The 17507-nt window shown below is 37.0% G+C and overlaps 1 protein-coding gene across 2 annotated transcripts in view; it reads right to left on the bottom strand.

Annotated features, from left to right (window-relative positions):
- The window catches only part of LOC130010333 (deoxynucleoside triphosphate triphosphohydrolase SAMHD1-like), a 49064-nt gene that overhangs the window by 21099 nt on the left and 10458 nt on the right, over nucleotides 1-17507 (bottom strand). For both annotated transcript variants that reach the window (XM_056100040.1, XM_050543048.2), the window contains exons 4-8: nucleotides 16826-16941; nucleotides 16536-16606; nucleotides 13502-13642; nucleotides 5577-5606; nucleotides 4695-4862 (exon numbers count right to left, since the gene is read on the bottom strand). In XM_056100040.1, the coding sequence (XP_055956015.1) occupies nucleotides 4695-4862; nucleotides 5577-5606; nucleotides 13502-13642; nucleotides 16536-16606; nucleotides 16826-16941 (526 nt within the window). The remainder of the gene's footprint in view (nucleotides 1-4694; nucleotides 4863-5576; nucleotides 5607-13501; nucleotides 13643-16535; nucleotides 16607-16825; nucleotides 16942-17507) is intronic.

Raw genomic sequence — 17507 nt, forward strand, 5'->3', positions numbered from 1 at the left:
TACAATGGTAAACAATGTATTGCAATATTACCCATAGCACATATTATAAATCGTTTTTATCCGAGTGGCAGAGCTTGAAATTTTACTTTGTGTTTACATAAAACACGTGCTACGGGTTATTTTTACTCTGTTGTGTAAACAAAGCTATAGTCTAGTCGATAAGTCCCGCCCCAAAATGATCACGTGAGCGTTTTAAATGTAGGATAATCAGCGCAGTGATCAATTCTCGAAGTATGACGTAGATGGATCGCTGCGTGCAGTAGGGGCCTATGGTAGGAACGCCTGCTTTATGTTGTTGTCTATAAATTATGCCACCTTATCTCTAGCGAGGACGACTATTGATTTATATATATATCACAAGAATGTATGTGAATTTAAAAAAAACGCAACTTAAAATTTTTACACTGGTATTGTAAATGTTTTTATACGCCCAAATCCCGGTTCCTGTCGATATTCGCGCATTATCAGGGCCCATAATCCAGGCCCACGAAGACACTGTCCAACACATGCTAATATCGAAAGTAACCAAGATCTTTCGGATATTTATATTTAAGCTTCATCAAAATCGGATAAAAATTGTGACCTCTAGTGGTTCACGCAATTTGAACTCACCCATCATTGCGGTGTAACGGTGATATATTTGAACCTTTATTTTTCCAAATCATTGTGACCTCTAGAGGGATTACAAGCTGAAAACGCGATTTTTCATACAGTCAGGGGTCATAATCCAGGACGATACGATCCCATGTGCGCAAATATCGAAACTAACCGAGATCTGTGGGATATAAACAAATACTTCAAGTTTCATCAAAGCCAATTCTAGACGTGTAGGCGGATGGATCAACGACAGACGGACACGGAGGTGGCATTATAAACCGCACTCAAATTTTCAATAGAGGTTGGACCATATGCTAAAACGAAACTTCCTACAAATGTTTTTAAAACAGTCCATCAAGTACACAAGTTTTAAAAGCCCCAACCCGACGAGAAACAGCTAGGAATTTACAATCCAATAAATTTGATATTCGACCGGATTCTTGTTGATACCTTAATGAATAATAAGACCAAGTTTTTATATGATCTAGATCCCCGTTTTCTATCATGTTTGCAAGATTTCGGGAGTTCAAAAGTTCAAACGTACGTACAGTGTTCACAAGTGATTGTGACTGAATAATATACCCCCCACCCCTCCTCCTCCTCCTCAAAACAAAACAATATATACATATATATACACTCAAAAAAAAATAAAATAAAATATGGACTAAAGAACTACATTTGTATATATTTGTAAGTACTTTCGCTAATGCTCTTCAGACAAATATTATATACAATGGTTAAAAGATAAAGATAACCCAATAATGATGATGACGTCATAGCGTCATAGTTACAGAGTATTATTCAGAAGGGGCATAACTGAAATTATAATTTAGGCTACAATGATGCATACAATATAACACTTCACAATTTTGCATTTAACTCTGGCCGATATTTTTCAATAAAATATGATTCTTTGGCCTGAAAGCATAGGTCATGGGAAATGTTGTCATACATATTAGAAACATCGATGGTTAGGAAAACGTCGCCATCGTTCAGATTTTGGGGCAATCTATTCACAAAATCTATATCATCCAGAATAACAGATTTTACATTTGGCACGAATGGCTTAAGTGTCGGTCCGCGAGAAAACCATGCAGAAAGTGATAAGTAGGGGTCGGCCAAATTCATTCTTACTCAGGTCATAAAGTCACCCCATCCCAACATGCAAAAAGCCAAAATGGCCGACCCCAAATATTAACCCCCTCTTAGATATGGCCCTATGTCGATTTTTAGCCATTTTTGGCGAATTTTCGGTGAAAATTTGTCATTTTTTAGTTATCAAATTCTACTAAAAGCATCAGGTTAGTGATTATGTCCGATTGTGGATGGATAGTGGGGGTCGGCCCCTAAAAACCCAACATGAAAGACCGACCCAATATCACAGTCTTTACCCGGTGGGGGGTGTTTTCTTCATACCACTTTTCGCAAGGTGAAATGTACCCAATCGTTGAGGGGCTATATCTCGTCTGCAGCAGGGGGTGGGTCGAAATCGGGGGTATGTATTTTGAGGCGAGTATATGTCCTAACAATATCAACAATAAAATCCACGGGCGCTAGTCTACAACATTGAGAAAAACTTTGACAAAAGTCAGTCTCGTAGTGAGCAAAAAATGAGAAAAATCAGTATATTGAGTCATTTAAATAGATGAATTGGAACCGAGAGATGAGGTTAAGAGTCTTAATCGAGGCAATTCATCACCCTTTCACCTTTACATTGGGCGCAGGATTAATTGGTCATCAATAATAGTATCCTGTGAGGCTAGGATTCCCGAAATTTTTGTCAATTTTGATATAAAGGATTTTGATAGGTATTTATGAATAAGGAAATGATGCGACTCATCTGGTAAGCTCCAATTCAGAACTTTTATTTGCAAACAAAGAAAGGGATTTTATTTTTTACACGACAATCACTAATAACAAAATATTTTTAAAAAGTTTTTAGATATAGAAATAGGATTTAGTAAGTATAGAGTATGAATTTACTAACATGAGTAGTATAGCGAAATACCGTATTTTGAGGATTTGATTCCTATACCCGAGAAAAATCCCCTCACTCGATACTATTATGCTATAATTTATCGTTCAAATTAGTATGTTCATCTAATCGTGAGAGATTCAGAATAGAATTCAATACAAAACTGACAAATACAATAATAAGACACGAAAGCTAGTATCCCATCAGCCATCATATCCACCGTATATTATATGAATGATGAACACTTCTTGTCAGTTCCGTTATCGCCGCCACCTGATATGACCCAGATCAAAAGAAGCCGGGACTGGAGATTGAATAGATTGTCTCCAGCATCATCTGAGCGACGGACCACAGAGCACATGGCCCGCAATGTGGCAGAAAATTGCACCACGAGCACGACGTGGACATTGAATTTTTATTTCCGTTTCCGGTAAATTTTGTCGCAATTTTGCCTCACCTTTTCCCACTATAAATCTGCTCTCTAGTTATGTGCTCTGTGCTTTGATCTGGGTCAAATCGCACTGAATGCGCTTCGCGGCGAAGACGTAACTATAAGATGACACGGAGAGTCCATCATTCAACAGAGAGATAAACAAATCGTATGCATACATTAAACGAACATCATGATCAGGAACATCAGGATCACAAAACTCCAAAATGGCAATCGTGTTAGGGGCGGTTAAGTTTAGGGCGTTAGCACCAATGAAGTCAAACCAACAGATGACACTGTTGTATTATAATAATAGACAATGGCAGCAAGTTACAACAAATCATTAAGATAAAGATGACAATAGTTCTGTAACTATATGAACTACTCAAATTTCACATTGTTCTCTTACTTTAGAACGAAGTCGTCGCCTATTCGTTGTTTCGGTGGCGGCAATTTCATTCTCATCATCAATTTCAGATGGCGCTGATGAGACTGCTAGAGGATGACCAGCTTTTTGACGGGCAGCTAATCTACTGAAGTAACTGGTCACCTGTTTGGCTGATAACCAGCTTTCTTTCGGAAACAAAGATCTCAGTTTCTTAGAAACGTTGCTAGGAACCTCTTTCCTACCAGTGTCTACCCCACGCATGAATTCCTTCAATAAGAATTCCTTTATCTCGTCAGAAAATCTCTTGATGGTTTTAGTTTGTTTCAGAGCCCAACCGGCTTTTACTTTTCTATTTGATATATGCTCGGCATTGCTCGCCAGATAATATTTGATATCTTTCCTACAGTCTTTTACCCGCTTGTGATCTTTCTCTGCAGGATACGCATCATAAATGCCACATTTTGACTCAAAATATTGAGAAAAATCGCATTTCTCCTCCATGGCAGCAATCTTGGGTGGCGGTACGTTCGAAATATTTTTCATCCGAAATGCCGTGATATATAGGGCATTTAGAGCACTTTGTAAGTGTTGAGGCCTCCTAGAATCCTTTCAGTGAATATCAGTTTATTGTCCAGAAATCGGCAATCTTCTCATCAAAGATTCGCTATGTTGTAGACTAGCGGCCGTGGATTTTATTGTTGATATTGTTAGGACATATACTCGCCTCAAAATACATACCCCCGATTTCGACCCACCCCCTGCTGCAGACGAGATATAGCCCCTCAACGATTGTGTACATTTCACTATGCGAAAAGTGGTATCCAGAAAACGCCCCCCAGCGGCTAAAGACTGTGATATTGGGTCGGTCTTTCATGTTGGGTTTTTAGGGGCCGACCCCCACTATCCATCCACAATCGGACATAATCACTAACCTGATGCTTTTAGTAGAATTTAATAACTGAAAAATGACAAATTTTCACCGAAAATTCGCCAAAAATGGTTAAAAATCGACATAGGGCCATATCTAAGAGGGGGTTAATATTTGGGGTCGGTCATTTTGGCTTTTTGCATGTTGGGCTGGGGTGACTTTATGACCTGAGTAAGAATGAATTTGGCCGACCCCCACCTTATCACTTTTGCAGGGTTTTGCAGGGTTTTCTTACGGATTGACTCTTAAGTAAGATATCAATAAGATTTGATAGTCTATTAGTAGGGCAGCACCGACCGACAATTATTGGTCTGAATGGGAGAACGTCTGGCTGGTAAACACTGATGAATTATGCGCGAATAAAAATTAGACTTACTTTATCACGGATGCAGATCCGATGGTCACCATTTTCATCTTTGATGACACGAAAAAATTGCAGGAAGCGATTATGATCAAAATTGTTCTTGAAACCCAGCATGTAACAGTCACGAGCAAAATAATCAAATTTATCTACGTCCACTGAATTTCTTTTATTAGCTACAATCTACAACATAAAATTAAATTAGGTTGTCAGGCAACGAAACATATGTCCTGGGATCAATCCCTGCGCTGACTGCGAAAGTTCTCCAGGATTGTCCGATGTGGTTTCCCCCATGTCTGCAGCGATGCAGGACGGAGGGCCTCACAAGACCAGCTCGTTCGAATGTGACTAAAAACCAGGGTAAATTGTATAGTATAGTATTTGCCCGGTAGGTGCAGAAAAGTAGGAAGTTAAGCCTCATTTATTTAGTGATTCTTTTGTAGGTAATGGAAGACACTAAAAAACGATCAAGTAATTATCAGAAATAACTAAAATTTGATTTTCTTGTGTATAAATTTGAAGTTAAATGGATGATAGTGTTAGTATCTATAGTGTATCGTCAACATAAACACTGTGTATCAATTTTGAATCAATTGGATGATGATTTTAGCAATTATGGATGATGGAAAGTCCGATCCACAGACAGGGAATGGCAATATACCACCACATTTACAAAACAATAATTAGAGTTATTATAAGAAAATAAACTTACATCGTACACATATTTTATAAACTTATTTCATATAGACATTTTATAGACTTAAATTACTTCATTTCATATAGACATTTTATAGACATAAATTACTTCATGTAGACATTTTATAGACTTAAATTACTCCATACAAACATTTTATAAAGACATTTTATACAGATATTTTTATATTTATATAAACTCACTTCATACAGATATTTCTTTTCGCGTCTTATCTGGAATAAATAAAAACATTTATAAACGGGGAACAGGATAAATAAAATCGATAGGTTTCGCGTCGAAAATGAAAAAAAAATCAGTTAAAAAAACTTGGAAAAAAATCAGTTAAAACAAAACAAACCTATTCAAGATTAATCATTATAATTTAGTCTTTCATACACATGGTGAAAGGCTCAGTTTTAAAAATATTGTTCTAATCTGTCAAGGATATTGCATACGTTAAGGTTACTAGCCCAAATTGATGTCAATGGACAGTGATCAAAATATACACGGTTTAATATGATGACCATAACCCAGGCACATATATTTGAAGTTCCATCAAAATCGGATATAAATTGTGACCTCAAGGGGGTTCACCAGTTAAACACATGATTTGTCGTACAATCAGGGCCATAATCCATGAAGGTACCGTCCAATGCTGGCCAATATCGAAAGAATCCGTGATCTTTGGAATATAAACCTATATGTCAAGTTTTCTCAAAATTGGATAAAAATTGAGACCTATAGAACTTCCACAAACAAAATGGGAACTAACGGACGAACGGACAGGGGAGACGACAATATACGTCCACGGGAAAAGAGGGGTAACTCTGTAACAAAACGTCGTGGAAAGCTGAAAAACAATCGATTCATCTTATCATGACCCCAATGCTTACCATCAAATTTTTAAAAAACATCCATTCAAAACTACAGCCCATATCGTGTTCACAAGGTTTTTGGAAAGGGTGGATAACTCTAAAACGTAAAGTCAAGGTACACTGAATATCGATACGGTTCGTCTTCTCATGACCCCAATGCTAGAAACCACAATCGAAAAAAATCTATTAAAATCTGTAACTTGTATTTCGCAGGGCTTTAGACAAAGGGGGGATTACTCCGGAATGGAAAATTGTGGAAAGATCAGTAATCAGTTATGTTCGGCGAAATACGAATTGAATGGCAGTTTTTGGTGACTGGTTATTCCAGTCTACACCAGTAGTATTCTGAGAGAGAGAGGGAGAGATAGAAAAGAGAGAGAGAGAGAGAGAGAGAGAGAGAGAGAGAGATAAGGTTAAGTTTTATTTCAATAATTCGCTTACGCGTAGGGGTCTTTAGCAGTGGGAGCAAACCGGAGGACCCGAAGAAAACCCATGAGGATTGACAGGCGACCCTACTCCGTGCCACGTACAACCAGGGAATCGAAACCACGCCATTTGACTCAATAACAGACCTTATGATACAGCTCGCTCAATAATATTGTTATATATAAGGGGGGGGGGGGGTAGATTTAATTATTGTTATTATTTCATTATCACTGATCACTGGTAATGCCGTGTACCATATGTTAAGAATCAATAGTTACATCTTCACATTGTTTTATTATTGCATTTGTTAAGTATTTATCGTTGGTATTATTACGATATTAGTGTTGCCTTTGCCATTGTTGAAAGGTTTAATTGTTACTATAAATAGAACGAGCCGTACGCTCTCATTGTTTACAATTTTGTTTTGCCTAATGTAGCCTACTTACGTTGACGACAGCAGAGGCCTTTATATGTAAGCAAATCGTATCAACTCGCGATACACGGCCGAGTATCATCACGTGGTACAAATCAACTCGCCTTAAATAAACGCCTGGATCGCTGTAGCGATTACCGTAGCGATGGCGGACCCGGCTGAACTTCTTGATGCTCGCAAAAAAAACATAATTTTAATTTCTGTTATCAAAGAGTGTTTGAGTAAACCGGTTAATACACCTGCAGTTCTGAAAAGAAAGTTAGGCCAACTCGATACAGATTTTAGTGAGGACTTGAGGTTTAGCTAGGCAGTTAAGTACTTGAAAGATGGAAAGAAACCACGAGTGCAAAATTATCTTTCGTTAACTGTTAGCAGATATTCGCCTGATGACTTTAAATCACGCTTCAGAATCAGCAGGCAATCATTCATAGTTCTTGAAAATCATATCACACCGATACTTGCTGCTTTTCGAACAAGAAATTCGTGCATTTCTTATCAGAAACAAATACTGATTTTTATATATTATTGTGGTACACAAGATCCACTAATTCGAATTGCGGACATATTTGGCACATGTGAAACATCAGTGTTTGATATAATTGGTAAATAGAATACTTTTATATTTTACTTCTTGACTCTCGACCTACTATTATAAATCAGAGAATCGGTAGATAATACAATCTGGTAGACCTACGGCCTACCCAGCGCTGACCCGGCGTTCGTAAAAAACGGAATACGCGGATTTTAAAAATTCAGTTTAAAAATACAGTTTTTAGCAGTCCTCTACTAGTACTAGTATAAACTTGGCTGCCAACATGTGTCAAACACATGTGTGAACGTCGTGAGCCGTGAGCGGAGGATCGGTGTCACATAGTTGGCCATGTCACACCGATCCTCCGCTCACGGCTCACGCCGTTCACAATCTTATTTAAATGTAACCAAGACACGGATATGTTTGCCACAGGGAACCCCTTCGTGTTTGACACATGTCGGCAGCCAAGTTTATAGCCTACTAGAGGACTGCTAAAAACTGTATTTTTAAAATCCGCGGATTTCGTCTTTTATGGACGCCGGCGCTGATCATTACTGGTAAATGTGTGGAGTAAATGATTGGAATCAAACTCAATTTGAACTAGGGAAAACTGATATATATATTATGTTCATAAGAATTAAATGAAAAAAATTGAGCAGAGTATGAACCGAATTGAAAATATGTTGAAACCCGGAAGAACAGGACTCAAAATGAGTGCAATATGTACATGTACATATATCAGATATAGGCCCTAAATCACAGTAGAAGAATCGCCATGCAGGAATAGATTTCAATTATGCGGATGCTACCAGGTAGCCTTGTTAGTGTCTGGCACTCTTAAATTTCCCTTAGCTAGATTTTCATTAATTAATTGTCTTTTTCATTTCAGGTAAAATGAGTCAACTCATCAACAGGCACCTGCTTAAGAAGTTCATCAAATGGCCATCTGGTGACCAAGTACAGGATATATTCCACGGGTCTGAGAGAACACGACATTTCCCAAAAGTGATTGGAGCGCTGGATGGGACTCACATCCCTATCAAAACGCCGAAGAAAGATGGCGAAGTTTATATTAACAGGAACAAATTTCACTCAATCAACGTTGCTGCGGTTTGTGACCATCAAATGATGTTTACTTTTGTGTGTGTGGGCTGGCCTGGGTCCACTCACGACTCAAGGGTTTTCAAAAACACAAAACTAGGGATCGCATGCGAAAACTTTGAAAAAAGAAAAGATTTTTTTCCTGAAAAATGTCACATTCTTGCGGATTCTGCCTACGAGTTGAATGAATTTCTTATGACTCCATTTAAAGATAATGGTGCTCTAACTAAACTTGAGAAGGATTACAATTTTTATCACAGTTCTACACGGATGGAAATTGAAAACGCTTTTGCCTATCTGAAAGGCCGTTTCCGTCGGCTAAAGTACATCGACATGCACGATCCTCAAAGACTTGTTGAATTTATAACGAGCTGTTGTGTGATGCACAACATCTGTTTACTAAACTCTGATACTGTAGAAGAATATCTAAATGATGGTGAGATTGAGGAACCTCCTGCTCAGGAAATTGAAGCTGATCGTGATGCAGATGTAACTGCTGTCGCAAAGCGAAGAGCCATTTCAGGGTTATTGTCAGTGTTTAATTGACTGTCAACTCATCGAACTAAAGTCCAAATGTAGTCATTTCAATAAAAAAGACATTTTAAAATAAAATCAAACAATTTATTGAATGTCAAAACAGATAAACCCAAACAAAAATGACTTATCTTTTGAAGTCAACATATAAATAACAAAACTATCAACAAAAAACATATCCATTGCAAAGATAGTACAAACTTATAACAAGAACACACGTCTACCATACAGTAAATCACAGATCTTCTTAGAAAATATAATATGATCAGAATTTACATGTCGAATTAAAGCATTCAATTTACATTTATATCTTTCATGATCCACTAATTCGAATTATTTGACTTTAGTTTGAGTTAAGCGATTATCTATAGTTGTCAATCAAAGTTATTACCCATTTGAGCATGCAAACGTCAGCCGAATTCAACATCATACTACAAACTATATTCACTCGTTCATATATTATGCAACATAACATGAAGAATAATAGTAAACTGATAAAACTTTAACTAAAACTTTATGAACAACATTCATAGAAGATATGTATATGAATCAACAAACAGAGGTATGTCTTGTAGATCATGTCTACGTTATTTTCTGCATTTCATCAACACAAAACATCTTAAAAACAAAATCATTTTTTGTCGATTTCTGTATAATCTCGCACTTTTGATATCAAAAAATATTTTCTCAACCTCCTAAAGAGAATCTAGCAACCCATGAATGATGTATTAAAACATTTATAAAAGATAGTGGGCCATCTGCTGATAAACTATAGGATTACACAGTCAATTATCTCATTGAATCAAGTAGTTTAACAGCCATAATAATTACACATTGCATCCTGAAAATCTGTCAAACTAGTAAGATTATCACAACTTTATTTACATAGAAATTCGTTTTCCATGGAAGTGAATATCTTTCTAACATTATATTATTGTCATGTGCATGTTTGTCTTCTGAATACTATTTAATGTAACTTGGACTTGATTTCATTCTAGGAAATTAGTTTCAATGATTGAAACAAATATTATACCTATCTATTGTACCTCATTATAACTGTGATGTGTTGCATTATTATGACAAATGTAGATTTTCAAAACAATTTTGCATATAGAAATAATTGAAAAACTGAAAATAAGAAAAACACAAATAATGAGCGTATGTAAACACAACTTGAAAGCTTTTATAACAATTGTTTACTTAAATCAGGAACCATATTATTTTCATATTACAAATGACTGGAAATGACTTGTCAAAATATACAACATTCCTATTTAAATAGTGGACACTTCTTCATTTAATATTTTCATTTACACATATAAACTGGAAATACATGTTTTGAATGAACTCATATTTAAAAAAAACCACTGGTGTTGTATTGTTTCAACATTCATTTTCAGACTTGAATAGGTTTTGAATAAATGAAATAAATTCTCCTGTTTAGTGGTTTTGAACAAATGGAATGAAAATATGTAATGTTGAATGTTGTGTTTTAGACTTAAAAAGTGATAACCACAGGAGAAATATATGTTGTCATGGAAATAGGACAGTATTATGATAAGATTCTTCACTATCCATGATATACAAACACATAACAATGTTATAATGACTAAAAGTATGATTACAAAGTATAATACTAATTATCAAGTATGAAAGCCATTAAATAGGCTAAATGATGTGAACAATAATGCAATTTCTGGTTACAAAATTAAGTAAAACTTCTAATATTTTGCCAATATAAAATCCTGATACAAACAAAAGGCAAGTCAAAACAACAAATATCTTTAACAGAAAATATTCAAAGATTGTGAAGTACCTGTTCAATGGTGAAATATTATTACGAGTATCAATACTATTATGACTAGATTTAACTTCTTAAAGCTACTCTACGACCATTAGAAAACATAATTAAAAATTATCTATTCTTAATGTTTTGAATTTCTTCCTGTTCACTCCAATATTAGAAGTTGTAAATAATGAAGATTGTGCCATTCTCTATTATGCCATGTTTCATAACCCTTACAAAAACATAAATCTTTGAACAAAGAACATATTGTGTAACAATGGAAATTTATCAACAATTAAACACTTAGAATTTGTCGATGAGTTTTTCCAGTAAGTTGATTTTTTTCTGTTCACTTTCTATGACTTCTTTGTGTTGTTTTTGAATTTCGACCATAAATTCTTGATGTTGGACATCTCTTTTCTCTTGAAAAGAATCCAAGGCCTTAATGACCTTGGACTTTTTGGGAGATACCAAGCGGGATCGTTTAGCGGTGGGTGTAAAGTGCAAATAATTTTTCTGTTTGGTTCTTGCTTGTTAAGTGACCTCTACATGCAGAGTCAAATTATGAGCTGAAGCACCGGGAGGCTAAGGGCCAAAATTAAAAGGACAGGCCTAATATGTGCCGGTCAGGGCCGCTAAGATACCCCTTTCCCCGACACTCGAACCCATCATTTCATGGTATTTTGTCAATTTTGAGTGAGGGCAATGTGACTTCAAAGTAATGGTAGAGTTTAAAAATGACTCGAACTACATGTAACAAGTAATTTAGTGCGGTATTAAAACAAAAAATACACCGTTATTCATTAATTCTGAAGACATGAAACGCACTGGCGTACGGGTCCGGGGGGGGGGGGGCACGGTAAAACTGCTGTTAACAAATCTGACAGTGATTTCAACAACTTGCCTTGTATCGACTTGACCATCGGTATGTATCGAGCTGACCATGCCATGCCCGGCATCGAGTTGTCTCGATAGACGAACAGCTGACCACATGTTTAATTTTGGATTTGAAAACAATTTATTCTGTCAATAGAATCCACCCCTCTTTAGACAACTTCTAAACTCCGGTAACAATGATATTTTTGTCTTTATTCACATCATTTTAGAACAATTTCTCGAAATGTTCTTACCTGCTACTACTGTCGCCCGCCATCTTGAAACCAAATCGAATCGTACCAAAGTGCTGTGCGCGACGAGTTGGTCGAGTTGGGTACGCGCGTTGACTAATCGATAAAATAAATGTGCATTGTAGACAAATCGTTGTTGGCGCTTCGCTTATATAAATGCACGCTTTGATCGGTGTTGATGCGAGTTGCTTAAATAAAAAGGCCTCTAGTCGTATCTTAGATTATAGAACATCGGTACTTAGAGCCGGATTTGTAAGGCATGCCATGATGTATTACTATGCGACTGGATATAAGGGGACGATAGCAATTCAAATAATATCCACATATGAATGTATTGTTAGCGTGGGATGCTGTGTGCATTCGAGTCAGACGAGACGGGCGTAGTAATATGGTTGCTAGGGATAGTTAGTGATAGTAACATGATCATTCTCGCGTTAATTTAATGGTATATTATAATAAATTCATGACCTTACAATGCTTGTTACTTTTGTTACTTACTTTGTACATCTCATTATTATATTAGATCAATTAAGTATTTTGAAGTAGGCCTACTTGCTGTTCTTAGGTAGTTCCAATTCTTTAGGACCTCGTCGCTGTAAGCTAAGACTTACGCACGATTCATGGGCTAGGTGTTTCTTCATTAATGTATTTGCGCTGGTCTAATTGTACATTACTTTGATTTTAGATTCAGAATAGGTTACTTACATGTAAAGCAATGATTAATTATGAACATCTTTATTAATTTTCATATTATTGTAAAACGTTAACTTGTCAGGAAAACGTAGTCCTTGTCAGGCAGAATGCGAGCCTGTGGTTGGTCAATAGCTCTGCCTGCAGCCTATAAAAGGACGTCATGTCGTCGATGTCGGCAGATAGCTCTACGGCAGCCTAGGGTAAGGACCTCTTAAAGCTGGCCTGACAAAAGGAATTATGACGGCGCTACCGACCATCCTGGTAGAACCGTCTCCTCTTGACGTTTTTGTATGATCATAACGTAGTTGAGCCTAAGCAATCCGTCAGGCATGGCGGGTTGTCAGGTTGTCAGGGCGAACTTGTCAGGACTTACAGCGTCAATTGTCAGGCTGAACATTGTCAGGCATGACACTGGACATTAGAATAAATGACGTTATGGCTATCTCCCACCCCCCACAAGACCCTTCTTATAACCAACACTAAGGTTACCTGATTAATGTAAATAATGGTCGTGTATTTATCTCATGGTTGTATTGAATAAATCGTATAAAAATGGTGAATATGGTGTTACTTCTAAACAGCGCAGGTCAAACTGTTACAATATTATAACATTAAACTTACGTTATCTTCATTGGACGGTCCAGCAATAAGTTCTTTAATAAAATCTATATCCTCCTGCTTTAAATTATAATATTCAAAATCTGCCATCAGGTTGTTTTCCTTTATCAAATGTTGAAACATTTTAATAGACGCCTCTTCATGCTATGCATAAAAAACAAAAAAAAAAAATACTAACTTACATAAACAAAAAACACTTGATTGAATTTACTGTCGATTTGACACAGATTGAGGCGCAACAGATCCAAGATTTCAAAAATTTAAGCAAATCTGCAAGAAATCTGAATTCAAATTCAGAAGTATAACTAACATCTGCTAGCTGCGTGAACTCCTAATAAAGAGCAGTGGTAGTCGGTGTTTAGAAAGTGCATCACATTGTTGGTTCCTTGCCATGTCCACCGTCAAAATCAACAACGAACCCGAACCTATTGATTAGTTAGCTGGATCATTAATCAATGAACCACTGTGGCTCACAAATAAAGTTGATAAATTCTACCGAAGAACGGTAGAAAAGAAGTTCAGGCGTCTGTTGTTTCTGTCAAGTATTGATCGACCACCAAACAAATACGTAATAGATAGCAACCGCTTTTCAGATTGTTATTCGAACCGTTGAAATAGGTTGCTATCTGACTTATACATACACTTATTATCACCAAGAATCAACCAATGCTGACCGTGTACAAGTCGTTATTGGGGGTTAATATTATCTCAATATTAAGCCGTAATGATTAAACCTAAGGTTGGTACGGAGATCAAATCTTCAGGTGTGTAAACAATAATAGTTGCTATGGGAGATATAGCCTAGTTGCTATTAGGGATATAAGATGGAGTACATTATCAATGCACTTCTCCAACTTAATAATTTGTTTACTTTCGTTATCGGGTGTTACAGCCACGTATAGCTGGGTGTCGTCTGCGTATATATGATAGTCAAATTGTGATATATATGCCGTAAATAATAACGGACCGAGTACTGATCCGTGCGGGATTCCATATGTTATGTATACTGGTTTTGAATACTGCTTTTTATGACAACGGGCTTTTTTCGTGATGTGAGATACGGTCCATACTATTTCAGGGCATAACCAGCAATTCCAAAAATAGTCTGTGTGTATATGCTTGATAGATACTTGTGAAATCTTTTTGAAGCGTCGCAGTGAAATAAACCATAGTAATTGTTATCCATTATAGTGTGCTATGTGATTATGTTCCAATTAATAAATGTCATTCAAAGAATAAATAAGATATCGTTATTTCTGTATCTGTACTATGGGTTGTTGTTTACGCTGATTGAAAGGGTTCGTCTAAATGTTGAAATTTGAAATCTAAGACACTGCTTTTTCCACAAGTTAAGATAAAAATGACTGATTAGATACTGACCGATAATTTATCAAAGTATTACTCTATAAATTACTTTGTTTGATTAAGGTAAAAACTAGAGCTTCTTTTAGATCACCAGGGAAGGTACCAGTTGCCAATGATGTATTCACAATTTGGGTAAGAACAGGACAGTGGCACAGTTTCAGAAGCGGATCTAACTTGCATGTTGGGGATGATGATTTGGCTACAATGTTAAGCTGCTTAATTTCTTCTCTGACTTGAGAAGGTGGTGCACCAGTTCATCACAAATATAAACATATTCCATGGTTCCCCCTTGTCAGTGATGCAGAACGGTGGAGGGCGTGACAAGGGAAGTTGTCTAGTCGTTCGGATGGTACGGAAAACCGAGGTCCCGTGTACACACTGGCGTGCACGAAATGTTCCTCATAGCACACTGTAGTGTATGTATGGCGTATACCCGTCTTCATTAGCCCAGTTCGGAGCAGAACAGTAGGACGTTAAACCCCATTTCATTTAATTTCATTTAATTTCAAATGAAATGAAATGAAATGGGGTTTAACGTCCTAATTTTAATTTCAAACATCTTCCACAGTGTCATCTACAACTTTAGTGATCACTAGATTTAGTAAACGGCTTTTTGTGCCTACAGCATATCATATCCAAAATATCATAAAAGTTATTTGATACGCTACACTCGGCATCATGGAGATATAGATATAAATCCGCAACCAGTAAATTCATTGAGATCAAAACTGTATGATGGCGGGTGGTGTAAACAAGCAAAAGATGCGAAAGGACCAAGAGACTGATTTTCGGATGTTCCTGGTACCGATTTATTAATAACAGCTAATCCACCTCCTCTACGACATATTCGATTTTCAGTCACCGCAGAATAGTTTGATGGTAAACTTTTGTGTAGAGTTACCGTTTCATTTGGTTTAAGCCATGTTTTAACAGCTACAAATATGTCCATATCGTTATCTAGCAAATATTCCTGAAGTTCGTCAGTTTTATTCCTAATTGGCTGACAGTTTAAAACACTGAGATTAAATGAATTTGGTACATTACCGCACTTTTCTCTACTTATAATGTCATCAGATATGGGGTTATTAAGGTTAACATCCCTGTCGTTTCGTGTTGGTCTAGGTTTATTAGTTACTTACTTTTATTTGAGGTTTTATCATTTTAAACGTATATATATATTTAGTCTAGATGTATGTAAACATCAGCAGTTGCTAAGGGATATATAGAAATGAAATGAAATGAAATGGGGTTTTAACGTCCTACTGTTCTGCTCCTATGCTGGGCTAATGAAGACGAGCATACGCCATACAGTGTGCTATGAGGGAAATTTTGAACGGGCAGCGGCACTATCGCCTACTCGTATATCGAATTCCAACTGCCATGGGATCTTTTAGTGCATTCCAATGTATACACGGGACCTCGGTTTTTCGTCTCAACCGAAGGACTAAAGAGCTGTCCTGCATCACTGACAAGGGGGAACCACGCCGGAAAATCTGGATGAACTTTCTCGGCCAATGCAGGGATCGAACACCCGACCTCCAGGCTAGCGAGCCAGCGTCTTACCCACTTAGCCACGTGATCCCCAGCTAAGGGATATATAGTCTGGAGGTGTATAAACATCAATAGTTGCTATGGGCAACAATCTGGAGGTGTGTAAAGTAGAAATACTCACCGTAAAATTAGATTGCGGTGCAACTAATGGTATAAATACATTGTCGAATAAATGTGAGAAAGGACCATGACCTGAAAACAAAAACCAGTCGATATACATCACTCAGCCCAACATTAGATACACTTTACATCACTCAATCTAACATTAGATATACATCACTCAACCCAACATTAGATATACATCACTCAAACCAACATTAGATATACTTTACATCACTCAACCCAACTTTAGATATACATCACTCAACCCAACAAGGTTATTTTTAGACAAACATATATGTAAAATTTTACCCAGATCATGACATAGACCAGCTATTTGCACACATAATACCTCAACAGGGGTTATACCAAGGTTTGGATCTTGTTTTTGAAGTTGTGAGATCATCGCACCAGCAAGATGACAAACACTAAAATAAAAAAACCCTTATCATTACACTAGGGCTATAACTGTACGCGACAAGAGAAGTAATGTATAAATTTCAAAATAAATTTGCAAATATGTTGACACATGCACCAGCGTATCGAGTGAAGATTTGTCCTGTAAGTCTACACTAACGCCGTACAGATTTGAACCCAGATACTTTCAAGCGGAACGGGAAAAAGAAGAAAAGTAATACAATCAAATCAGTTTTAACATTCTACTTTTCTGCACCGACTCCGACTGGGCCAGTGACCAGAAGACTGGCATATGCTATACAGTGTACCACGAGGGACATTTTGCCCTGATAGTGGCAATACGGCCCACTCTTATCTCAACTTCCAGCTATCAAGCCTTCTTTTACATCCATGCCAAAGTGTAGGCGGAACCTTGGCTTTTCGTATCATTTGAACAACTAAACGCTGTCCCTTATCCGACCGTCTGTCCTGCACCACTGACAAGGAGAACCCGCGCTTGGTAATTCTGGGGAACTTACTCGACTAATACAGGGATCATTTCAGTTTTCCTACATCAATGAATTAATATTGTATAGAA

The sequence above is a fragment of the Patella vulgata genome, chromosome 3, assembly GCF_932274485.2.
Source record: "Patella vulgata chromosome 3, xgPatVulg1.2, whole genome shotgun sequence".
NCBI lineage: Eukaryota > Metazoa > Mollusca > Gastropoda > Patellidae > Patella > Patella vulgata.